Raw genomic sequence first — 24,859 nt, 5'->3', positions numbered from 1 at the left:
TAACAAAGGAAGAGTACAGGCAGGTAGCACAGAATTGCAGGGATGGCGTCAGGGAGGCTAAAGCTGAGAACGAGCTAACGAGGTTAGCGAGGGATGTTAAAAACAACAAAAAGGCTTTCTTCAGCTACGTGCATAGTAAAAGGCAGAGGAAAGAAATGGTGGTTCAGCTATTAAATAAGGATGGTAAAACGATAACAGATGACAAAGAAAAGGCAGCGGTGCTCAATTCCTACTTTGGCTTAGTCTTCTCCCAAAAGAGGGTCTATGACCCCCCTGGCAAAGGCGAAGTACAGGCTGAAGGGGCAGGATTGCAGCTTGAGATCGATAGGCATATGGTCAAGGAACACCTAATTACTTTGAATGAGTTCAAGTCTCCAGGTCCAGATGAACTGCATCCTAGAGTCATAAAGGAACTGGCAGAAGAACTCTCACAACCGCTGTCTATTCTTTGAGCAATCATGGAGGACGGGGGAAGTGCCAGATGACTGGAGGGCTAATGTTGTCCCTAACTTCAAAAAGGGTAAAAAGGAGGAACCTGGGAACTACAGACCAGTCAGTCTGACATCAATCCCTGGGAAAAGCCTGGAGCAGATGATAAAGCAATCCATCTGGAAGCACCTTGAAAACAATGCAGTGATTACTCGAAGCCAACATAGATTTGTCAAAAACAAGTCCTGCCAGATGAATCGGATCTCATTTTTTGATCAAGTCACCTCCCTTGTGGACCATGGGAATGCTGTAGACATCATATACCTCGACTTCAGCAAAGCTTTCGAAAAAGTGCCCCATGATATCCTGATGAGCAAACTAGCTCAAAGTGGGCTAGATGAAACAACAATCCGGATCCACAGTTGGCTACAGAATTGGACTCAAAGAGTGCTTATCAATGGGACCTTCTCAAACTGGGGAGAAGTAACGAATGGGGTACCGCAGGGCTCAGTCCTGGGCCCAGTGCTCTTCAACATTTTTATTAATGACTTGGAGCAGGAGGTGCAGGGAATGCTGATCATATTTGCAGATGACACAAAATTGGGTGGGATAGCTAATGAAGACAGAAACAAAATTCAAAGTGATCTGGATAGACTGGAGCGCTGGGCAGAAAACAACAGAATGACATTTAATAGGGATAAATGCCAAGTTCTGCACCTAGGAAAAAGAAACCAAAGGCACAGTTACAAGATGGGGGATACATGGCTGAACAACACTACAAGCGAGAAGGATCTTGGAATTGTTGTCGATCACAAGCTGAATATGAGCCAACAATGTGATGTGGCTGCAAAAAAGGCAAATGCTGTTTTGGGCTGCATTCATAGAAGCATAGCTTCCAACTCCCGGGAAGTACTAGTTCCCCTCTACTCAGCACTGGTTAGGCCTCATCTGGAGTACTGTGTCCAGTTCTGGGCACCACACATTAAGAAGGATGCAGACAAACTGGAGAGGGTTCAGAGGAGGGCAACAAAGATGATCAGGGGACTGGAAACAAAGCCCTATGAAGAGAGACTGAAAGAACTGGGCATGTTTAGCCTTGAGAAGAGAAGACTGAGGGAGATATGATAGCGCTCTTCAAGTCCTTGAAAGGTTGTCACGGAGAGGAAGGCCAGGATCTCTTCTTGATCATCCCAGAGTGCAGGACACGGAATAATGGGCTCAAGTGACAGGAAGCCAGATTCCGGCTGAACATCAGGAAAAATGTCTTGTTAGAGCAATACGACAATGGAACCAATGACCTAGGGAGGTGGTGGGCTCTCCCACGCTGGAGGCGTTCAAGACGAGGCTGGACAGCCATCTGTCAGGAATGCTCTGACTTGGATTCCTGCATTGAGCAGGGGGTTGGACTCGATGGCCTTGTAGGCCCCTTCCAACCCTACTGTTCTATGATTCTATGATTCTATGCAACCTGTTTGCCTCTTAGTCTGGTCCAGACAATGGTGATGGGGGTGGTGGGCGTAAGAAGGAGCAGTAGGTGCCATTGCCTACTTGCTCCCTGGCTCGGTGTGTCAAGTGGGGGCAATGAGGATGAGGAACTACAGCAGCTGATGGGAATGGTGGTAAGAAGATAGACTCACTGAAGGGGGGGCATTGGGAGTGTCTTCCCAAGAACCCTCCAAAACCTGAAGCCAGCACTGCATCAGTCCACCTGGCCTCCTCTTTACTGATTCTTCAGTAAAGATCCAGGATCTCTGGCTGGGGTTCTTCCCAGCCCCGCTAGCTGAGGTCTCTCTAATGGAAGATGCCAGGGGTTGGACGTGGGCCTTGCTGCAGGCAAATCGGACAGATTTTGATTTTATAGGGTCTTATAGGCCCCTTCCAACCCTACTATTCTATGACTCTATGTAAGATTGGCCAGGGGGGCTCTGGTTGCAGTGCCACACGTGGCAGAGCTTTCTCAGTGGTGGCACCCTGGCTCTGGAATTCCCTTTCAGTAGAGATTTGGCTGTCCATGATACTGTTGTCATTCAGGTGCCAGCTAAAGATGTATTTATTTGTACAGGGCTTTGGGGGTGTAGGAAGTGTTTTAGTGATGGCTTTATTGTATTTTCTTACATTTGTAATTTTAGAGTTATGATTTGAATGGTGTTTGCATGCTGTACTGTTTTGTGTGGGTTGTCAACCAGCCTGATCTCCGTGCGAGGAAGGGAGGAATATAAATGAATGAATGGACTTTGCCATCAACAAAAAGGGCTTCCCAAATCTCACATCCATTACAAATTCCACTCTACCACAGCCTCCTCTAACATAAGCCTGCTGGAGTGTTACAAATATCACCTGAGGCCCTCCTCAGCTCCAGGTTTGGAGTGGGGGGGGGGGGTGCGTGCATCTGTGTCTTGGGCAAGATGTCTCTGTCGCTCCTTTCCTTGCCATGTCCCTTTGGGCCCAATCTGCCCAGTGGGAGAGAGCGAGGTGAGCAGAGGTGGTTCTTCTTTCTCCTTGCTTGTCACCGCTCACTTATGCACAGGGACAGGTGAATAGGCAGTGACAGAAGGAAAGCCAGGGGATTCCTGTAGTTGGAAGTGGGCCCCGTGCTGGGTGTGAGCCTCAGCAAGTGCCCAGTCATGTCGCCCCCTGGAGCTGGCCCAGCCTTTCTCCAAGCCCTTTCACCTTCTGAAGTTAGCCAGGTGGCTTTCTCAGTTCTGACACCCAGTATGTGGGGTGCTCACCTGGCACCAAATGTGATGTCCTTTCAGCGCTAGGGGAAGACCTTTGTATTTGCTCAGGCAAATACGACGACGATGTGCCATCATCAGCAAACTGTGTTTATCTCCCTGATGTGGAAATTTGCAACACCCGCTGATTTCTGCATATCAAGCTGCTGATAAAGGCAAAAGAGCAGGTAAGACTGGTTTTCCCAGCCTGGTCAGTTGGCAACCCTATTAGGAAGAATAGAGCAAATCAGGGTGTTGACAGTAACTGCAACTTTTCAGAAAGGGTTAAAGGAAATTGTCCCTTCCTAAATGGACTGCTCCCTGCCTTGACTCTTTCAACCACTGGTTGAAACCCTATACACTCCGTACCATGGGCCACGAAGAAAAACAGGATCCATGAAAGGATCCTCCTCTAGAAGGCAGTATAAGAAATAAACGAGATTACTCAAGATGGCGCCTGGGAGAATGTATTAGCCAGGATCTGGTGGCAGAAGGGGTTTAAAACAATTAAGGGGCACTGATGCACAGGGCTGGTTTTCCAACATAAGGCCTCCTATGGCTCCCAACACTGGTTATACAGACAGTGGGGATCACAATAGAGATCTGGTGATTCAGGGTTGGGTATAGATCTGGGAATCCTGGATAGAAATTCCCTTCTTCTGTGGTCTCACTTCGTGGGCACACCAGTAAGGCACACCATCTAAGTCCTTCGTTTCCTTCTACAAAACAGGGAACAGTGGCCTACCTCTCAGGATTGTTGTGAGAAAGAATGCAATAAGGTCTGTAAAATACTTTGCAAACTAAAACTGTTCTATAAACGGCCAGCAGCATTGCTGCTTATGCCCATAAGCTTCTATTGTGAGTGGATGCACGCATACATACCCTCCGAGTGCTGTTGTAGTATAGTCTGGGGAAAAGCCTGATATCTACAGTGCTGAGGGGCTAGCAATCTGCACAGGGCCGCAGATATTCCACAGTTGTGCCATACATGTGTGGCCTTTGGTATCAGGCACAGGATTCAGGATTCATTTTATACAGAAACAAGTTTCTAGCCCTTATGGTTGTGTGTATGAGTGTGAAGATGGTGTGAGGCTCCCAGTGCTCAGGAGCATACATTGTTCACCCTGCATCTGCAGCGGAAAGGATCTCGGGGAGCAGACCTAAGGAAGACCTCTATGTGCATCCTTGGGGAGCCATTCCCCGTCAAAGTAGACCATAAGGGGCAAGATGGACTGCTTGACTCAGTACAAGGCAGCTCCTTTTAATTTATATGTTAAATTAAAATAATAATTTTAATTATTATTAATGGGCCAGCATTCCCCATCTGGCCTGGTAGCATCTTCCCCTTGTCCTGCCTCCTCTACCATGGAAGGAAAAACTCTTATCTCTGATCAGCAGCTGATCAGATATAAGAGCCCCCCCCCCCCCGCTACTGAGTGATTCCGTCTTGCTTCCTGCAGCAGCTTGCCTTGCTTATTTATTACATTTATATCCCACCCTTTTTCCTCCTTAAGGAACCAAAGGCGGCATACATAATCCCCCTCTTCTCCATTTTATCATCACAACAACCCTGTGAGGTGAGTTGGGCTGAGACTCTGTGACTGGCCCAAAGTCACCCAGTGAGCTTCCATGGCCGAGTGGGGGCTAGAACCCGGATCTCCGGGCTTCCAGTCCAACACTCTCGCCACTATACCACACTGGCTTACTTATGAGTAGAGAAGATACTTGTGCTTACTTCCAAGTAGACATGCATAGGCTTGATATCTGGGAAGCTATTTGAAAGTGCTGCTGAGTGATTCAGTCTTGCTTCCTGCTGAGGCCCGTCCTTACTTGTGAGTAGACATGCTGTTCATGCTTACTTTTGAGTAGACATGCCTCCTACTATAAACTGGTAACAACCAAGTTGGGAGTGGGGGAGAGTTAATTTTCAGCCCTGCCCACTTTTGCCTGTGGCTCCACCCACCGCTTCACTGCAGCCCCGGAGAACTTCAAAATGGAATCTAGCCCTCAAGTAAAAAAAGGTTTCCCACCTCTGTTGTAAGGCAAGGATTAAGACAGGGATGGGGGATATGTGGTCCTTCAGATGTTGTTGGACTGCAACTCCCATCACCCCCACTGACTATGATGACTAGAGCTGATGGGAGTTGCAGTCCCACAACATCTGGAGAGCCACATTGCTCACCCCTGGGTGAGGAGTTGGCAGTTGAAGGGCATAAAACATAGAGCAGAAAATCTGCCTCATACTGAGTCAGAGCATTGGTTTGTCTCAGTATTGTTTACTCCAGCCTTCCCCAACCTAAATGTAGTGAATTTTGACACCGGAAGAATTGGCGAGGAATTAGGTTTGAACTGACACAGTTTCCTATATGGTGTCTGTAAATGTATAGAGAGCTGTGTAGCCTAACAGGGAGGGCAGAGCTGAGGTAACCAAACCAAGCCCCTTGTATAATGGGCAGCTTTTAGTGGGCCTCTCACACAGGCTGGGAATGTACAGCTTCATCTTGAAGCTGTTTTGGCCAGCTGTATGACATCATCCTGTGAGATAAGTTTCACTTCCGTGGGAAGGAAAGCCCCGCTTCTCCTGAAAGGGTGGGGGGGTGCCAGCTTGTCAGCTCCTGAACTAGGGCGAGACACCTACAAAATCCAGCAGGCTGGTTTTGCTCTTTGGTCTCTCTCCAAGGGGGAATATGCATGCTACTAGCCTGGAGAACACTTGCCAGTCCTAGGGGAACGTCTTGTATGCTGTGGGGACCCCAGAGTACATTCAGCTGTGACGAAGGCCTGCTTTATCACCTGATGGGACATGAGCTTTCTTTGCATATTATTTCTGCCTCCATGTGTCATCTGAGTCATCAATAAGCAGTTAAACTGATCCATTTATGACTTTGTCTCAGTTTGGCACCCACAAATCTGCTTTGATTGGGACCTCAGTAGATCAGAATCCCAAAATCAAGACACTAGATCACTCCAGATATGTTGGACCACAACTCCCATCAGCCCCAACTAGCATGGCCAATGGTCAGGGATTATGGGGGCTGTAGTCCAAAACATCTGGAAGGCCCCAGGTTGGAGAAGGGTGGTGTACCCTGGCAAGCAGTGGCACTCCAGGGACTTAGGCAGGGGTCTTTCCCAACTCTTCTGCGAGATGCCAGGGATGGAACCAGGTTCCTTCTGCATGCAGATCAGGTGCTCCACCATGGATTGACAGCATGGAGGTGAGAACCGCCCTCTTTTCTTCCAATTGCCTTCTCCTTCCCTGCCTTGCAAGAAGATGCCAGAAGGGAGGGGCGCAATCGACACCACAGGCTCTCCATCTGTAGAGTTGATAAGTGCTTCTTTGCTACTCTGGATAAGTATCTCCTCCTTCTGCAGGAGGATGTTTGGCCCATCTTCTGGTACTGTCCTTGGTTGCCAAACAAAAAATACCATACCTGGGACCTCTTCCTACATGGAAATAACGGCCTCCCCCATCAAGGTTCAACTCCACCCATTATGCCCGCACCAACAGTGGTTGTCCGTAGGAATGTGCCTGTACACTTACCCAGCTGACCGTAACCTTTAAACTTGTTCCCAACAAACTAGGTTGATGAGCCAGTTCAAAGCAACCTGAAAAAGCAACATGGTACGTTCTGACTGGGACTAGATCACCGTAGAATGTGGGGGACGCAGGAATGACTGCACCACTGAACGCACCCTACGTCAAAAGCTGCTGGTACTTGGACACCGTCCTCAGGAGGAGGGGGGATTCTAACTTTGCCTTCATCTCCTTCAGCATGACTGAATCAGCTCTTTGAATCAGCTGAGACGGCGAAGAGGAGATGGCTGCCCCCGCCCCACTCCACCCCCGCTCCACCAATGGCTCTGGAAGTTGAGGTCTGTCCCTCCGTTAGGATGTGGAGGGAGGCTGCGGCCAGCCCTCCTGGGTGAGGCTGGAGGCCCAGCCAGAGTTGCTTTCCCCCAGTCTCCACGTATCTGGAGGCAAGAAGCCCTTCATGCCCCATCCTCGCAGCCCCCCAGCTGGGGCAGCATTGGAGCTGGGGCCTTGGAAGGGAGTTGGGAACTCGGGCCACATGGAAGCAGCTGGGCGGTTGCTGTTCCTGTCCCCCTCGCTCCACCAGGGTGGTACGAGGGAGATCAGGGGTTCCGGAACAGCAGGGGCCGGCTCCTTGCCGAGCTTGACGTTGGAGGAAGAGGAGTTGTCTTTCCCCCCTTCTGTCCCTCCCCGCGCCCCTCCCTTTGGGGGCCGGTCCGCCGCATGGGTGCGCTGGTGGCGGTTGCGGTGGGAGCTGCGGCTGAAGCATTTCCCGCACTCGGGGCACTGGTACGGTTTCTCGCCCGTGTGGACCCTATGGTGCCTCTCCAGGTGGGAGACGAAGCCAAAGCTCTTGCCGCAGGCAGCGCACTCGTAAGGCTTCTCGCCCTGGTGGGTCCGCTGGTGCGTGAGCAGCTGAGCGGCGGCCACAAAGCGCTTCCCGCACTCCTTGCACTTGTGCGGCTTCCCGCTGGAGTGGGTCCGCTGGTGCTGCAGGAGAGTGGAGCTCACGCTGAAGCTTTTCCCGCACTCACCGCAGCGGTAGGGCTTCTCCCCCGTGTGGATCCGCCGGTGCCGCTCCAGGTGGGAGCTGACACTGAAGCTTTTCCCACAGTCGCCGCAGGCGTACGGCTTCTCCCCCGTGTGGATCCGCTGGTGCCGCTCCAGGTGGGAGCTCCAGCTGAAGCTTTTCCCACAGTCGGGGCAGCAGTAGCGCTTGCTCTCGGCCGCGTGGGATTTCTGGTGCTTGACCAGCGAGGCCAGCTCCCCGTAGGTCTTCCCGCATTCGGCGCACTTGTGGGGCCTGTCGGGCGAGTGCACCCGCTGGTGACGCTCCAGGTGGGAGCTGACACTGAAGGCCTTGCCGCACTCCTCACACCGATACGGTTTCTCTCCCGTGTGGATTCTCTTGTGCTTGATGAGGGCCGAGCACCAGCTGAACTTCTTCCCGCACTGAGGGCACTGATAGGGCCGTTCCCCCGTGTGGATTCTCTGGTGTTTCACCAGCGACGAACTCTGGCCGAACCCTTTACCGCAGTTGGGACATTTGTAGGGCTTTTCGGGGCAAAGCGGTGGCGAGAGGGGCGGCGGCAGGGGCTCAGGGGCAGCCCGTTTGCGGCGACACTCTGTGCATTTTGTGGGATCCTTGCCGCCAGCCTGGGTCATCTGGGAGTGGTGGAGGGCAGCCGCGCCTAGGTAGAAGCTTTTGCCGCAGTCGGCACACTGGCGCGGCTTCTCACCAGTGTGGATTCTCTGGTGCCTGTAGAGGTGGGAGCTGCGGCTGAAGCTCTTGCCGCAGTCCGTGCACTGATAGGGCCTCTCCCCCGTGTGGATTCTCTGGTGCCGCTCCAGGTGGGAAGTGAAGCTGAAGCTCTTCCCGCAGTCAGGGCACTCGTAGGGCTTCTGGCCCAGGTGTTTCCTCTGGTGCGCGGCAAGGTTGGCGCCCAGGCTGAAGCCCTTCCCACACTCCGGGCACTGGTAGGGCTTGTCGTTGGCGTGCGTCCTCTGGTGCTGGACCAGGGTGGAGCTGACGGTGAAGCTTTTCCCGCACTCCTGGCACTGGTAGGGCTTCTCCCCCGTGTGGATCCGCCGGTGCCTCTCCAGGTGCGACCCAACACTGAAGGCCTTCCCGCACTCCTGGCACGCGTAGGGCTTCTCCCCCGTGTGGATCCGCCGGTGCCTCTCCAGGTGCGAGGTCCAGCTGAAGCTCTTCCCGCAGTCCCCGCACTTGTAGGGCTTGTCGCCCGCGTGGCACCGGCGGTGCTTGGCCAGGGCCTCGGCCTCAGAGAAGCTCTTCTCGCACCCGTCGCACTTGTGGGGCCTCTCGTCCAGGTGGAGCCTGTGGTGCCGGAGAAGGTTGGACTTCTGGCTGAAGCTTTTGCCGCACTCGGCGCACCGGTGGCCTCTGTCGCCCGCTGGTGTTTTCCAAGGGGGCAAAAGGGGCTTGGAAGTGCCTGTCGCCTGTGGGAGGGGTTCACCCGGCTTCTCCTTTGCCCCTGCTGCGGAGGGTCTCAGCTGTGGCCCAGCTGGCTGCCTCCCTCCCTCAACTGGATTACCCTCCAGGGCACCCTCTACCAGTGGGTCCCTCTTGCTGGGAGCTTCTTGTGGAGGGATATCCTCATTCTTCCTTGTCCGCTCATCATCTGAGGAGACAAATGATGCAGATTTGAGCCATCTTCTGCGACATGTCCTTTTCCATAATGAACTAACTGGAAGTTGATTACTGTCCTTTCATTACTTATTGTTGGTGTTTACAGCCTCAGGGAGAGAATGGCTAGGATGGCCAGATGCGACAGCGGGGATGGGGCTCCTGCACCTTTAATAGTTGTTTAGAAGAGGAAATTTCAGTGGGTGGAGCTTGAATGGCAACTATCAGTGCAGGATATAGTGCAGGAGCCCCTGACTGCTTTTGCATCTGGCCACCCTAAGAATGGCCATTCCTTGCCTGTCTCAGCAGCCTTTGGGGCGATTTGAAATCTGTGTTGCACCTGTATTGGGAGCAAATCTAATTCAGCCTGCCATCCTATACCTTCTTGCCTGGGAGAAAGTCCCACTGAATTCATGGAGCTAAGCAGACACATATAGGATCACACTGTAAGTTTGCATAACACTTTCCTGTACTTTGTCTTAAGACTGTTAAAACTGTAGACTTTGGGGCTTTTCTGTCTTACCTTGAAACATCTCACCCCCCACGCCCCTTCCCCTGATTTATTTTACTGAACATCTAGTGAGTGGAACAATTTGGAAAACACAGGAAGTCTTGCATATTATTTTGTGAAGTGTTAAAATCTATTAATCTAATTCAAAGTGCTGTTTTAAACTTTATAGCCTTAGGGTGCAATCCTGTGGGGATAGGCAGCCGCCTCCGAATTTGGAGGTGACCGCCTATACAGTGCAGGGCAGGAGAAGCACGGAGGGGATCATTCCCTCCGTGCTTCTCCTGCCCTGCATTAGCAGCTATTTCGGCTGTCTAGCCGCGGGAGGGCGGAGCTGGGGAGGAGGCTGCTGGATGACACATAGGATGTGTCGTGCCAGCATTTCCGCCCTCCCCGCCCTGGAAAGCCCCCTGGAATGCCCTGCTTGGCCGCTCCGCACTCCTCTTCCGAGCATGGAGTACGGGGCCGTTCCGTGTTGCCTGAGAAGCAGCGCAGAAGGAGGGAAAGGTCGGTTCTCCAGGAACCAACCTCGGAGCACGGGCTCCGAGGTCAGTTCTCGGAAAACCACATATCCTATAGCTATCTAGCCGCTGACTAGCAGCCATAGGATTGCTCCTTTAAACAGCTTGAGGCCAGCTTACCTGAAGGAATCGCTCCTCTCGTATTTACTACCCTGACTTTAAGATCCACATCTCAGGCCCTCCTCCAGGTGCTCCAGCCAAATAAGGTGAGGCAGATGGCTACCAATGGACCTTTTCAGTGGTGGCACCCCGTATATGATATGGAACGCTCTGCCCAGAGAGGTTTGCATGCTGCTTACGTTGTGGACTTTCCGGCACCAGGTGAAGGCCTTTTTATTCCCCTGAGCATTTAAAAAACTGTTTTTTGTGCTTTTAGCATTTTATTCTGCTGGTGGTTTTAATTTGGTTTTATGTACTGGAGTGCTTTTATTCTTTGCAGCTGGTTTTATCTTGGTTTTATTCTGGGCTGTTTTATTTTTGTTTTGTTTTAATGTTTGTATGTTATGTTTTTAATGTACTGTTCACTGCCCAGGAAACTTTAGTTATTATGCAGTTTAAAAGTACTCTGAATAAATGAATAAAACACACTGCTGCTGCTTTGGGTTGTTGTTGTTGTTATTTGTCCAAATGGAGCAGTGTGGCTTACCTGTGATGTCTAACTGGAACTATACCTTCTTCTAGCTTTGACTCTTTTAGGACGCAGTCCTGTGCATGTTCTGTGCAATCCTATTTACAGAAAAAAAAAGTCCTACAACTCCCAGCACGCCCCGCAGCCAACCATGTTGACTGGAGAATGCTGAGTGCTGTAAGACCTTTTTCTGTCTAAACATGTATAGGATTGCAGCCTTCATCCCTCTCCAGTTAAATGAAGATGGTGGGTCTGAACCTGGAAACTTCTGGGCGCAAGATGTGGGCTCCCCAACTGGGGCAAAGCCCCTCCCATTGCGGAAGCAGAAGGATTGGCTTGTTTCGTTTCAATCTATGTAAATCAGCTTCCTTTGAATAAGTGATGCAAGTCACAGGATGCAGGTTCCCTTGGTCTTGAATTTTTAGTTGATTTCTTAGGTTCAGCGTACGTACTGCCTTGCCCATAAATGTCCCTTTCAACTCTAGGAATCTCTGGGTCTACAACAGACATCACATACAGGGCAATCCTAGGCATGTCTCCTCAAAGGTAAGCCCGATAGGATTGCCATCTTAGGCTGCCATCCTATGACACTTACCTGGGAGTAAGTCCTATTCAACCCAATGGGGCTTATATTTGAGTAGACATGTATAGGATTGCCCAGCCCTGGATAATGGGCAGCTGACTGGCCAAGTGAAAACAGGGACAGGGCTCCTGAACCTTTAAGAGCATGACAAGCCACACCTGCTGAAATTTCCTCTTCTACAGAGTTATTAAAAGCACAGAAAAGCACCTGTGCTCTTTTGCATCTGGCCACCCTAGCTGGGGGTGATGCACAGAGAGAAAACAGAGTGTTCTGGTCATGGAGGAAGAGAGCCAATCTTTTCCTCCATCACCAGACTGGAGCACCTTTTTCTGAGGGGAGGGGCTTTGGGGAGGGACCGGATGGGGAGGCCTTGTTGGCTAAATCTAGCCTGTGGCCTGTGTGTATCCCATCCCTGTCTTAGACAGACATCGGGCACTGCTGTGTTAATTTGGTTTTACATCACTTGAAAATACTGTTAATTAGTTTACAGGTTATTATGCTGTTATTGTTACTGATGATTTTATTGTTGTCTGACATTATCATTGTTTCCATGGTGTCTTCTGATTTTTTTTTAATGAAATTTGGATATATTTCTGACTTCAGCGATGTACTGTGTTTTACATATTGGAAGGCACCTTGCAAAGGCACGGCCCTAAAAGGTGGCTGAGAAATCTCATTCATTCATTCATTCATTCATTCATAAATAAATAAATTCACACATGCAAGTAACTGTTTGGTCGCCACTGTGATTATCGAGTAATAAGAATACAGGCATGAACCAGCCCTCAATGGCTGTAAGCGACTGAAAGGGCCTGAACCTACTACTATACTACTGTTGCATTCCATCGCTCAGGTCTTCCTCACCTGAACCTACCACCAGATAGGGAAATAGGAGATTAATAGGCCCTTAAGTTCTGTTGTTGTTATATTTTAATTGTAACTCACTTGGGCCTGTATCCGTTGGCATCTCCCTTCCTTCAGAGTCCTGAAGGTCTGGCACCCATGGGTCCTCTCCTCGGTCCATCCAAGAGAGCAGATCAGGTTTGGAAAGTGGAAATCCTGCTGATCAAAACAAAAAAGATAGAGCTTTAGCACCATGAACAGCACCTGGTCCCTCTCCCTAATGTGGTACCTTCCTGTGTGCTGTTTACTCAGTTGACACTGTGCCATCCTATACACCAAGGTGTTGAACCTCTGAACCAAGGGCCAGATTCCATTTCTGAGAAGCTCTCGGGGGCTGCATCCCACTGGTGGGCTTGGCCGAAGGCAAAAGGGGCAGGGTCAAAGTACCAGCATATTTCGCTTAAAGCATTTATTGCCAGTAACTGAGCCTTGTGAGAGGAATTTCAAAAGGGGGCGTGGCCATCTGTGGAACCCTAGAGGGCTGGATTTGGACATCAAGAGGGACAGATTTGGTCCCTGGGTCTGAGATTCTGCACTCCCGCTATACACATCCATTCAGAAGTCAGCCCCACTGGGGTCACAGCTCATGGAGTTAAACCATGAGTTTCCTACCTGGTCTCTTTTATAGTCACCTAATGAATGATTTTACAGTCCATTGTTTTTATTATGCAAGCCACAGCCAAATCAACAATGCTTCAAGTTACAATCAAAATCGACAAATAGGAACAGGGATCTATGTTCTCTGGTCAGCTTTGCCCAATACAATACCAGTTAGACTACAGATAGCTATCTTTAGCCAACGCACTATAGTAAAAAGTTGAAACCAAACTGCCGCCAGCCCTCTTTTTGCAACTTAAGTGGCTCTCTAAGTCCTGCCCTCTAACTAGATCTTCCCAAAGAGAACTCTTCCAGGCTGCCAGCCTTTTAAACACCTCACGTCTGAGTTGCTCCTCCCACCTAAGCTGACATCTGATGCATAGATGCCTTCCTCCTAACTCCTCCTTGTTAAGACCTTGCATTCCCACAAGCAGAGAAGGCCCTGACTGGCTGATATCCAACTGATTAGCCTGCATCTAAACAAACTCCTCTCTGTTAACTGTTACTCTCACCAATCTCCTGCGACCTTAGCAGCTCAACAGCCCCTTCCCCCTCCTCCCTGTCGGACTCCGAATCAGTTCCCACAGCTCCTTCGAGCGCTTCTACAGAAGTATGAAGCCCAATCCCTACCCTAGCCCTAGTTGACAGGGGCCAACTTAGACTGCTTTAAAGGGGGATTGGACAAATTCATGGGTGATAAGGGCTATCAATGGCTACTAGCCATGATAGGTGCTATGCGTCCTCCAGGATGCTCCTGTATACCAGTTGCTGGGGCACATGAGCAGGAGGTGCTGTTGCACTCATATCCTGCTTGTGAGCATCTTGTTCAGCACTGTAGAAAACAGGATGGTAGACTAGAAAAGCCTTTGGTCTGATCCAGCAGGGCTCTTCTTATTTTCTTAAATAAGTGAGTATAAGATTGCAGCCTTAAAGAATCTTTTAGCCTGGAATGTTTCACTGATGAATGTTGTTCCTGGGAACAGAAAGTGGAAGGTCATCATATTTCAGTCAAGTGGGCTTTCTTGCCCACTGGGGTTCTCTGTTTTAATTACAAAATTAGGAAAACCAAAAACTGATTTAATTTGTAAAATAAAAATAAATAATAAAATACAATAATTGCCTGCATCACCAAGCTGTCTCCAACCTCCATACCCTTTCTTATTTCTGCTTCTGCCCAAATACTCCAAACACTTGGGAAATGTATATTATGCAAAAGATGTACAATCTGCATGCCTGGATGCCCAGTTTGCAGAATTCATTCCGAGTGGGTTTCTTGGTCGCACCAAATGGGTCAAGGAAGTGCAGAATCTCATTTTCTCTTTCCTTTTGTTTTGGGTGAAGAGTTGCGCAGGTGACTGACCTGATGCCAGCCCTCTTCGATGGGACTCAGCCAGCGCAGAGATCCGAGGCAAGCTGATGGCCATCTCTTCTGCTAACAAGAAAGCATTGAGAGGACACCATTAGGACACAAGGCGGGGCTGGCTGGCTTATTTGGCTTAGGGCATTTTGACACCGCTGGCTTCAATGTGGTGCCCTTGGGCACCAATATGCCCGCATGGAGGGGTCCCCAATGCAGCGCCTGTGGGCGCCTTCAACAGCACCCACACAGCTCTTCATTCTCTGCCCCTTCAAAAAAAACATTTTTCATGCAAACTTGAAAACCGTTAGGCCTCCTGTTCTCCTTCCTGGTCTTGAACCTGCCGCAGATCAGCTGTTCAGTGAGCAGGAAGAGAAAGCAAGGCAAAGGGGTAGAGGAGAGAGAAAGAGCGAGGCTAGGAAGGGAAAGAAAGAAGAAGGTTAGGAACGAGGAAGGGAGGGAAATCGCAAGGAAAGGGGTTCGGGGAGAGAAATAGTGAGGCTAGAGGCTGGGAGTGGGGAGAGAGAGAGAGAAAAGGGTAAAGGTCTGTGTAGTTGGAAGATGATTGGGAGGGCCAGGAAGCATTTCCATTCTCCACCCCCCCCCCCCCGCTACCACTACCGCTCCCGCTCTGTCCCAGCCTCTAGCCTCGCTATTTCTCTCCCTCCACCACCACTACCTGTTGACTAGCCAGGCCCGCAGGGCAGCCATTCTGTGACACCCACATCCTCCACGGGAGCCATTTTGTAGTGGTTCCCACAGCAGTTTCTCAAATTCCCAAATGTGCCAAAGACTAAACCAGACTATATTTTAAAAGCAAAAAGCCCAAAGGGTGCTGAACAGCAAATGCAGTCTTCTGTGGTCAGCAACAAGTTTTTAAGAGACCCCACTGTTGATTTCCCTCCAGGGTTAAAACAAAAACAAAAACACAGTTTATTCATATCCTTTTTGTTTTTTGAAAAACAAAACCTAGTTGCTAATCTATCAACGGCCCTGCCCTCTTAGCCCAGAGCTGCTGTGCTTTCCCGGGGAGCCTTTCATGAGGGACATTTTGAAAGACAATGCATATAAAGGCTTGGATTCAAACTTAAAGATACTTAGAGTAGGCCCACTGAACTCAATGGGACTGATGTTAGTCATGACTAACCAGGTCCCACTGATTTCGATGGGTCTATTCTTAGTATCAGTACATTGGAATCCAACCCAGTGTCTGCCAGATCACTCTCTCATCGTATTAGAACCCGGGGTCATCCCACAACGCTGGTTAGTGGGAGATTCAGGACAGATAAAAGGAAAGGCTTCTTCACACAGTGCATAGTTAAACTATGGCATTTGCTACCTCAAGATGCAGTGATGGCCGCCATTTGGATGGCTTTAAAGGGGGGTTAGGCAGATTCCTGGAGGAGAAGGCTGTCCATGGCTACTAGTCCTGATGGCTCTATACTCCCTCCAGTAATCACAGGCAGCGTGCCTATGTACACCAGTTGCTGGGGAACATGGGCGGGAGGGTGCTGTGGCACTCATGTCCTGCTCATGGGTTTCCCGTGGGCAGCCAGTTGGCCACTGTGTGAACAGAATGCTGGACCAGATGGACCTTGTTCTGATCCAGCAGGGCTCTTCTTATGTTCCTATTCACATGCGTGTTCATGAGTGCTCTGATACCCCCACTACTCACCTACCCCCAATTAGCTCTTAGGTTTGCTGGCCAGGAGGTGGGAGAGCAGACAGGCTCAAGTGAAAAGCTGCAGCTGAAAATCCAGTTCCACAGCTGGTAGGTGCCACACCCAAACCTAAAAGGAGCACCACAGCACTCGAGGCATGTCCCTTTGATAGCTCAGCTGGTAGAGCGGAGGACTGTAGACAGCTATCAACGTCATCCTTAGGTCGCTGGTTCAATTCCGGCTCGAAGGACACGTGTTTTTCTTGCCAGACTTACGAACAAATCACACAGGGCGCCTTCACATGTGAGGCACTGCAGTTAGTTTGTGGTCCAACTGGCCTATAATGTGAACATCTGCATTCCAGCCTAATTCCCATCCATAAATAGTACAAAGGTGCTTTTTAGTCTGACCATATAGCTTCTTTGGGTTACAGCCACAGAAGTCAACAGGCCTTAAACATGCTCAGCCTTTTTCTGGATTGTACCCAAAGGTCAGTATTTTCTCATTTATGCCTCTCCCCTTCCAAAAGCTGCCAGGAGGATTTTTTAGTATAATTAAGGCTCAAATCCTATCCACGAAAATAAATTACATATTTTATAGTGCAGTCCTAATTCCCTTGGACAGCCCCGGGGTGTTCTGCCGGATCCAAAGACCCTCCGTTCCTCCCAAAGGCCCCCGGATTAGGGTTGATATGCAGAGAGCCAGAGGGCAAGTAGGCAGCCGCCTCTGCTGCCCCTCCTTCTCACCACCACTGTTGTCTCGGCCAGAGTGAGAGGCAGATTAACAAGCAGGTTTCCATGGAGAAGAGGAGGAGCAAGAAAAGGGGGCTCTTGTCCCTGGGCCCCTGCTGGGGTGTGGGCCCTTGGCAGCTGCCCAACCATGACTACCATTGACACCAGCCCTGTTGTCAAAGGCTGAGGGGCATCTTTGCTTATTTCTCTACCTGAACAGAAACCTGAAGAATCAGCAGAGGGTAGGCCAGTCAATCCACTTCGGCAGGACAATACCAAGTGGTTACAAGCACATCCTGATATATTATCACTTGATCGTTGGTTGTCAGCACTCCTCCTGACAGAGACAGCAGTCTGTACCATGGCTTACCAGAAAATCAGAAAGTTAGATAAGTACGGGGGGGGGGGGGTCAGGTCTGTCAGCAATTATAAATCATGAAAGCAAAATGGAACCTCCATGATCAAAGGCAGTATACCTTCTGAGAACTAGATGATGGGAGCAAAAAAAGGAAGGCCGCTTCCTTCCTCCCTGCTTGAGAGCTTCCCTGAGGCATATGGCTGGCACCTGTTGAGGACAGAGTACTGGGATCAATAGTTCTTTGATTTGATCCAAGAAGGCTGTTCTTACGTTAACACCTCCCCCGCACCCTGGGAGAGATGAATCCTTACCCAAAGAGATTAGTGTCTCGTAATTCTCCTGCATGATACTCCAGTGAAGGTCTCCCCAGTAGGAGCCCCTGGTCTCGCATGGAATGCACCTTCGACCTTGGAGGCCTCTGGCATCTGAAACAACAGGTGTCTATCTGTCAAATTACCCCTGGAACTCATCTTCCTTAACTGGCTCGCAAAATTTGAAATTTATCTTTTCCTGATTCTAACCACATGTGTATGTACAACAAGCCCACGTGGGAACTGTGTTAGATTTAGAGGGTTTTAGAGAACAGAATACAAAAAGAACTAAATCAGACAAATATTTGACACGATTGCCTCAAAATTTTCAAGATTTAGGCGCGCGTGTGTTTTAAGTCAAAAAGATGTTGCCAAAGCAAAAGTGTGAAAGGGTTAGCACCTGAGACAACAGGACTCACCAGGAGGGCACTCTAAAAGGTGACACTCGGGGTCTTGACCCTTTTCCGCTAACTCTATTTTTAAAGTAGCACTCCAGGAAATCAAGTTATTGATGAGGGCCTTAGCTCTTTCCCTATACACAAATAATTAACAAGGCTTAAACTCTCCCACTGTACCAATAGGAAACGGGGGGGGGTGGGGCAAAATTCAGGGTTTCTTTGATTGCAAGTCAGAAAAAACAACTAACAGCGCAATCCTATATGTGTCTACTCAGAAATAAAACCCACTGATTTCAATAGGACTTGCTCCCAGGTCAGTGTGTATAGGATTGCAGCCTAAAGCACCTTACAGGCGGGGACTCGTCTGAATGAACATCTTCAGTAGCCAGTGTACTGGAGACATTACAACAGCCTTTTCCAACCCAGCACCCTCCAGATGTGTCCGACTACGAACGCGTTGGCCTCACAGAATCATAGAATAGTAGAGTTGGAAGGGGCCTATAAGACCATCGAGTCCAACCCCCTGCTCAATGCAGGAATCTCACCAAGTGGTTGTGTTAGCTGGGGATGATAGGAGTTGTGGTCTGACACATCTGGATGGAAGAGGAGGGTTGAGGAAGGCTGCACTACTGTAACCAATGTATTAGTTGCACCTGCCTGAATCATCAACCAGCACTACTTACCTGAGTAACAGAGAGTGGCTCTTTGTGGTACCTGGTGGAGAAACAGAGAGGGAGAGGGAGAGGGAGAGATTAGTCTGCAACCTATCTGGACTGAAACACATAGAATTAGGGAGACTGTAGTAGAGACTACATCTTAATCTCCTACTATCACTAAGTCTAAATGCATATTGTTCCTCTGCCTTCATCTCCCTCTGCTGTCTCCGCTTGGTCAAATTTTAATTGAATGCTCCTTGGGGCAGGCAGCTCTCTTTGTAAAGCACCAAGCACACTGATGGATGATCATGATGTCAATAATAGTATCATCATCACCATCCCCAACTGTGATTCTCTCTGCTAGATTTATGTAAGACAAACAGGACTCCAGATCCTTGGAGCTAGCCTTGGAATGACTAGGGCTCACCTGATGTTGCCTGCACAGCAGGGCTTAATATTAGTCAGGGCTCAAGTCTAGAACTCGTTTCTGGTACCAAGGCACAGTCCTATGCAGAGTACTCCCCCACCCCACCCCCACCAAGAAAGCCCAGCCCATCTCCCACTTCTCTAGGACTAGGGGAAGGGTTTCACGGTCCGGCAGGCCAGAAGGCTCTGCATTTAGAAAGTAAGCACTGCTCCAGAACCAGCTGGCCTCTCGCACACGTCTTCGTAGCCTTACTTAGGGCTACTGAAATGGTATGTCAAAGCTGAGATTCCTGCACCCAGCGCTAACCTAGTACTGAGGTTTCTGCACCTAACTTCTACACATATAATCTTTGCTCCTAATCTCAAGGGGTTCTTTTTTTATTATTCCAACATGTGACATTTCACATCACATCAGAGGTGGTTTGGGGGAACGTAGGCAGCAATCTTATACACACTAACCTGGGAGTCCCATTGAACTGGCTCCCGATAATGGACTGCTCTCCCCGCCGAGGTCCGCCTGGCAACAACACTAGTCACCTTTTCGGTGCCGGCTTAAGACTGCCCTCTCCTCCCAGGCATTGGAGGGCACATGACGGGGCATTTATGTCAGTCGTTTCTATCAGGTCCAATATCTTATCGGAAACCTTTTAGCTGTTTAAGTTGTTTTATATTTTGTATGTTAGAGATTTTATATTATGTTTTTATTATCTTGTATTATTTATTATTTATTTATTGCATTTATACCCCGCCTTTTTTCCTCTTGCAAGGAACCCAAGGCGGCTTACATTCTCCTCCTCCTCCTCCTCTCCATTTTATCCTCACAGCAATAACCCTGTGAGGTGGGTTGGGCTGAGAGCCTGTGACTGGCCCAAAGTCACCCAGTGAGCTTCCATGACCTAGTGGGGACTAGAACCCAGATCTCCCGGCTCCCAGTCCAACACTCTCGCCGCTACACCACACTGGCTCTTCTACACATCATACACATTATGATGTGTATTTTTTCTGAACCGCCCAGAGGTCTTCAGCTACTGGGGGTATAGAAATGAAATTAATAATAATCATAATTTACTTCTAAGTAGTCATGGGTAGGATTGCACTTTTAGACTGCAGTCCTATGCACCGGCGTGCACAACCTACAGTCCTCCAAGGCCTTTGCTGCAGTCCCCCAAGGTTGCTCTAACCCCACCCATACTACATTCCCCCATTGCCTGTACTCTCCATCCCCTGCCCAGAGATCCTTATACAGGTTGCTCCTTTCCCACCACAGCCAGCAGTGAGGAAAGAGCCATCCCTATCAGGATTGCTAGGCTGTGTGCATATTGATTGATTGATGGCATTTATAACCCCACCTTTTTTCCTCTTGCAAGGAACCCAAGGTGGCTTACATTATCCTCCTCCTCTCCATTTTATCCTCACAACAACAACCCTGTGAGGTAGGCTGGGCTGAGAGTCTATGACTGGCCCAGAGTCACCCAGTGAGCTTCCATGGCCAAGTGGGGACTAGAACCTGGATCTCCCAGCTCCCATCCAGCACTCTCACCACTACACCATGCTGGCTTTCAATCCAGCATATGTGTATATCCGTATGTGTGCACAGGTGCATACCTGAATATACGTGTGTATATGTGTGTGTGTGCAGTGCAGCCCCCAACCCTCAAACCAACATCAGAAGGGGTCCCTGGGACTGAAAAGGTTGTGCACCACTGCTATGCACACTTCCCTGTCAGCAAGCCCTGTGAATATAAGTTAATGTGCTTTGGAGTAAACATGCTTAAGATAGGGCTGCATAGACCTGTCACTGCATACACAAAAGCATATGCTTCTGCTGTACAGTAATTAACCTGGAATAATTACCTCTGTACTCTATATTAGTTAACCTGGGGTAGTTATCAATCTCCTAGTTCCATACTTGTTCCATAGATCACCAGAAGGGTAGCTGTGTTAGTCTGTGACAGCAAAAATAACAAAGAGTCTTATTGCACCTGAAAGACTAACAAATATATTCCGGAGTAAGCTTTCATGGGCACTGTCTATTCTACTTCATCAGATGCATGAAGTGTTACCTTCAAATTGGCAGATCTATATACACATGCTGGGGATGGGAAGGGAGAGGGAGATGTAAGCCCTGCGGTCAGAGGGCACTGAAATGCAAAAAGTACAGACAGTGATGATTACTTTAACAGCTGCTTTTCACAAACATTGCTGGGTGATAACACAGCCATCATTGCAATGGTGAGCTGATTAATCTCCCCTGTGCCCATAAGTATGCTTTGAAAGGATGGCAAACGTCCATTTTTTAAAAACTACTGGGTGGGGGGCGGGGGAGAAGAGGCAAAGGAAGAGAAGCGCATTCGAGTATTGCCTGGATTTTCATGGAATCGGCTTTGCATCAGGTACTTTTAAAATCTGGTTTTCATGGGTCACACAGCGCTTGATAGGAACATACTTCTGGGTGGGGGCAGTAGAATTGAACGTCATCAGTTTGGCAGGGGCTGCTCAACCAGTGAGAGAGGCTTGTTTCCCCCCATGTCCAGGCTCCCCCTTGCTACTACATTATTATGAACAGAGAGCAACTAATTTTCCCCATGTGTGCAGCTTTCCCAGAAGAAGCTAAAATCCTGGGTTCTTGAGTGCAGCGTCTAAAGGCTCCCCCTGAGAGCTTCCCCCACCCCAATTTCACCCCACCCCAGTAATCTGCAGCAGAGTTATTGCTACAACCCCATTTTTCCCCATGTGAGCACTTTTGCCTTGAGAAGCCAAAATCCCCAATTCTCAAGTGCAGCATCTGAAGGCTCCCCCTGAGAGCAGCTCAGCCCCTGAATTTTGCCCTATTCCAGCTAGAGTATCCCAACAGATGCCTGCCCAGCCTTTGCTTGAAGAGCTCTAGTGAGGGAGAGCTGACCGATTCCATTGTATGACTGCTCTTACCCATACGTTTCTCCTACTGTTCAGCTGAAATCTACCCTCCTGTAACTTACGCCCATTCCGTTGAGTCCGAGGCAGCAGAAAACAAGTCTTTACCCTCTTCTGCGTATTTGCCCTTCAGGTATTTGAAGAGCACTATCATGTCCCCACTCAGTCTTTTCTTCCTCAAGGTAAACATACCCAGTTCCTTCAACCTTTCCTCATAGGACTTATTTTTCATGTCGCTGACCATCTTCGCTGCCCACCTCTGAACCTGTTCCAACTTGTCTATATCAGGGGTGCAGAAACTCTTTCAACCTGAGGGCCAAGTTCCACTTCAAGGAAGCTCTCAGGGGCCACATTCCTGTGGTGGGCAGGGCCGAGCCCCACAAATCCCTGTTTTAGCTTAAAGCTCTCACTACCAGTAACAAGCCTTAGGAGAGGCATTCCAACATTAAAAAAACAAACAAACCCTTTTTCAGAATGGGGAAAAAAACTGCACAAAAGCTGGAAACCCACCAAATGATCGGTGGGTGGGAGAAAAAGGGTGGGCCAGAAGAAGGGGCGTGGCTTTGTGGGGAACCCCACAGGGCCAAACTGGAATGCCTGGAGGGCTGGATTTAGGCCCCGGGCCTTTATCCTTCTTTAAGTGTGGCATCCAGAACTGAACACGCTACTCCAAATAAGGTCTGACAAGCACAGAATAAGTTGGAACTATTATTTCCCATGACTTGGAAACTACGCTTTTATTTTGTTGTTGTTCAGTCATTAAGTCGTGTCCAACTCTTCGTGACCCCATGGACCATACCACGCCAGGCCTTCCTGTCCTGCACTCTCTCCCAGAGTGTGCTCAAATTCATATTCATTGCATTGATGATGCTATCTAGCCATCTCATCCTCTGCCGTCCCCTTCTCCTTTTGCCTTCAGTCTTTCCCAGCATCAGGGTCTTTTCCAGGGAGTTTTCTCTTCACATTAGGTGGCCAAAATATTTGAGCTTCAGCTTCAGTATCTGTCCTTCCAATGAGCACTCAGGGTTGATTCCTTTAGGATGGACTGATTTGACCTCCTTGCAGTCCAGGGGACTCGTAAGAGTCTTCTCCAGCACCAACGCTTTTATTAGTGCACCCTAAAATCACATTTGCCTTTTTTGCAGCTATATCACACTGCTGACTCATGTCCAGCTTATGACAGATACAATCCCAAGATCCATATATATATATATACGTGTGTGTGTGTGTGTCTTATCCATAAATTTAAAGGCAGTGTATATATATATTAAGAAATAATAATTTAAAATAAACGAATAAAAGCATACCCCTCTGTTCCGCCAGTTAGATAAGGCAGATTAAATACTAGTCCATCGGCCCGTACTCACAACCAAGGCTTAGAATCCTGATTACACCCGGAAATTCTTTTACCACATTTTTTGCTAAGCAATGCTCCTGAGTGTGCCCCCCCCCCGGGGGGGGAGGCTGTACAGGCTGCAGGTCTAAAGTGAGTTGTGGAGTAAAGGTAACTTATGAACTGCCCCCAAAGGGGAACTGCATCACCAAAAGAAGACAATGAAAGAGGATCCAGATTTGCGTAAAATTTCCATGTGCATACAGAAAGATAGATGGATGCAAACTGAGAAATAATGGTTATAATTTAAATAGGCATGCACTCCATCTCACCATAGTGTGGAAGACTGTGAACAGGTGACCTGTGTCCCTGCCTGTTAAGTCTGCAGTCCAGGTGCTAACCGCTGATGGGCCACAGTTCTGATGGTTCTTTATCTTTAAGCCGGGCTTGGCCAGGGCAGCCCTTGAAACAGGGGCTGGTCCTCTCTAAAAGAGGACACCTGGCCACGCATTTCCAGACCCACCTGCCCAGCCCTCCCGCTCCCCGCAGCCCCTGCCTTCGCATCTCCCGGCATCCCCCAGCAGGACCTTCCAGATGCCGAACCCCCCGGGAAGGCCGGCCGCAAGCCGGGACAGGCCCTCCCCACCTTGGCTGGGCGAGGCTGGTCCGCAGGAACGGTCCCCGCAGGCTGGCATGGGTCCCGGCAGGGGCGGCGGCGGGGGCGGCGGCGGCCGGTCTGGCCCAGTCCGCCCCGCAGCTGCATCCGAGTCACCCAGGAAGCGCGACGCGCGACGCGCCCAGCGGAGGAAGCGCGGAGCCGCGAGAAGGCGCGCGGCGCCGCTCTTCTGTTTCCGGAGCGATGCCCAGAGCCCTCTGGTGGCTGCCAAGGACGGAGCCTCCTCTGTGGGCCCGGCGCGGGCGGCCGAGGGATGGGCGGCCGAGGCAGACGGGCATCCCTGAGCAGCTGGCGGGAGACGGGCCAGCAACGCGGCCCGACGCCCTGTCTTTTCCCAGCAGCAGCAACAGGAAGCAAAGAGCCATGCTCGTCCGTGAGAAAAAAAATCCAGTACCCACAGTTGTTGTTGTTGTTGTTGTTGTTGATTACTGCTTCTAAAGGAACCCGAGGCGGTCCTCCTCTCCATTTTCCCCTCACAACAACCCTGCGAGGTAGGGGAGATTGAGAGCCAGTGACTGGCCCAAAGTCACCCAGTGAGCGTCATGGCCGAGTGGGGACTAGGACCCAGATCTCCCGCAAGTATCTCGCAGGCCAACACCCTAACCGCTGCTGTGCTCAAGTGTAGCCAGGGGAGGCCGGTGGCTCTGATTTCGGGGTGGGGGGGCAGTGACTCCATCCTGGGTTTCCGTCAGAGCCAGCCAAAACTCCAAAGGAGCTATCCACGGTCCTGAACCCAATCCCCAAAATAGGTTCAGCACCCCGGATAGCCTCTTTAGAGCTCCGGCTGGTTCTGACGGAAACCCAGGACGGAGCCGCTGCCCCACTGAAATCGGAGCCACCAGCCTCCGCTGGATGTAGTTCTCCTCTTCCTCCTCTCTTTCTCCCCAGTCTGGTCACAGACCCAGGCTCCCAAGCACAGCAGCACAACTGCAAGTCTTAGGTGACAGCAGAAAGGGGGCAGAGAGAGTGTCAGGATG

General features: G+C 49.9%; 1 protein-coding gene and 1 non-coding gene across 10 annotated transcripts; one reads left to right on the top strand and one right to left on the bottom strand.

The window, feature by feature from the left end:
* Positions 1 to 6,000: 6,000 nt before the first annotated feature.
* LOC146355244 (uncharacterized) lies at positions 6,001 to 24,074 on the bottom strand. 9 transcript variants are annotated; one of them, XM_084830392.1, is made up of 7 exons: positions 23,853 to 23,967; positions 18,562 to 18,592; positions 17,481 to 17,594; positions 17,288 to 17,376; positions 14,423 to 14,494; positions 12,508 to 12,621; positions 6,007 to 9,317 (listed from the first exon to the last, which is right to left on the bottom strand). In XM_084830392.1, exons 5-7 carry the CDS (start codon positions 14,484 to 14,486, stop codon positions 7,030 to 7,032), a joined length of 2,466 nt encoding a protein of 821 aa, XP_084686518.1. In that variant the 5' UTR covers positions 14,487 to 14,494; positions 17,288 to 17,376; positions 17,481 to 17,594; positions 18,562 to 18,592; positions 23,853 to 23,967; the 3' UTR covers positions 6,007 to 7,029. The 9 variants fall into 9 exon arrangements, with proteins under 9 accessions (XP_084686516.1, XP_084686518.1, XP_084686521.1 ...); XM_084830390.1 differs by lacking the exon at positions 17,288 to 17,376 and having other exon boundaries at positions 6,001 to 9,317; positions 14,423 to 14,491; positions 23,853 to 24,040; XM_084830395.1 differs by lacking the exon at positions 17,288 to 17,376 and having other exon boundaries at positions 12,508 to 12,624; positions 23,853 to 24,074.
* TRNAY-GUA (transfer RNA tyrosine (anticodon GUA)) lies at positions 16,243 to 16,330 on the top strand. The gene is given in 2 exon segments: positions 16,243 to 16,279; positions 16,295 to 16,330. It is a non-coding gene; the product is annotated as a tRNA-Tyr (tRNA).
* Positions 24,075 to 24,859: the final 785 nt, after the last annotated feature.

This window comes from Heloderma suspectum, chromosome 2, assembly GCF_057233095.1.
Source record: "Heloderma suspectum isolate Gila_16-S chromosome 2, 16-S_ref, whole genome shotgun sequence".
Classification (NCBI taxonomy): Eukaryota; Metazoa; Chordata; class Lepidosauria; order Squamata; family Helodermatidae; genus Heloderma; species Heloderma suspectum.
Note: the sequence above shows the minus strand (reverse complement) of the source record. Positions and strands in the feature narration are given on the sequence as shown.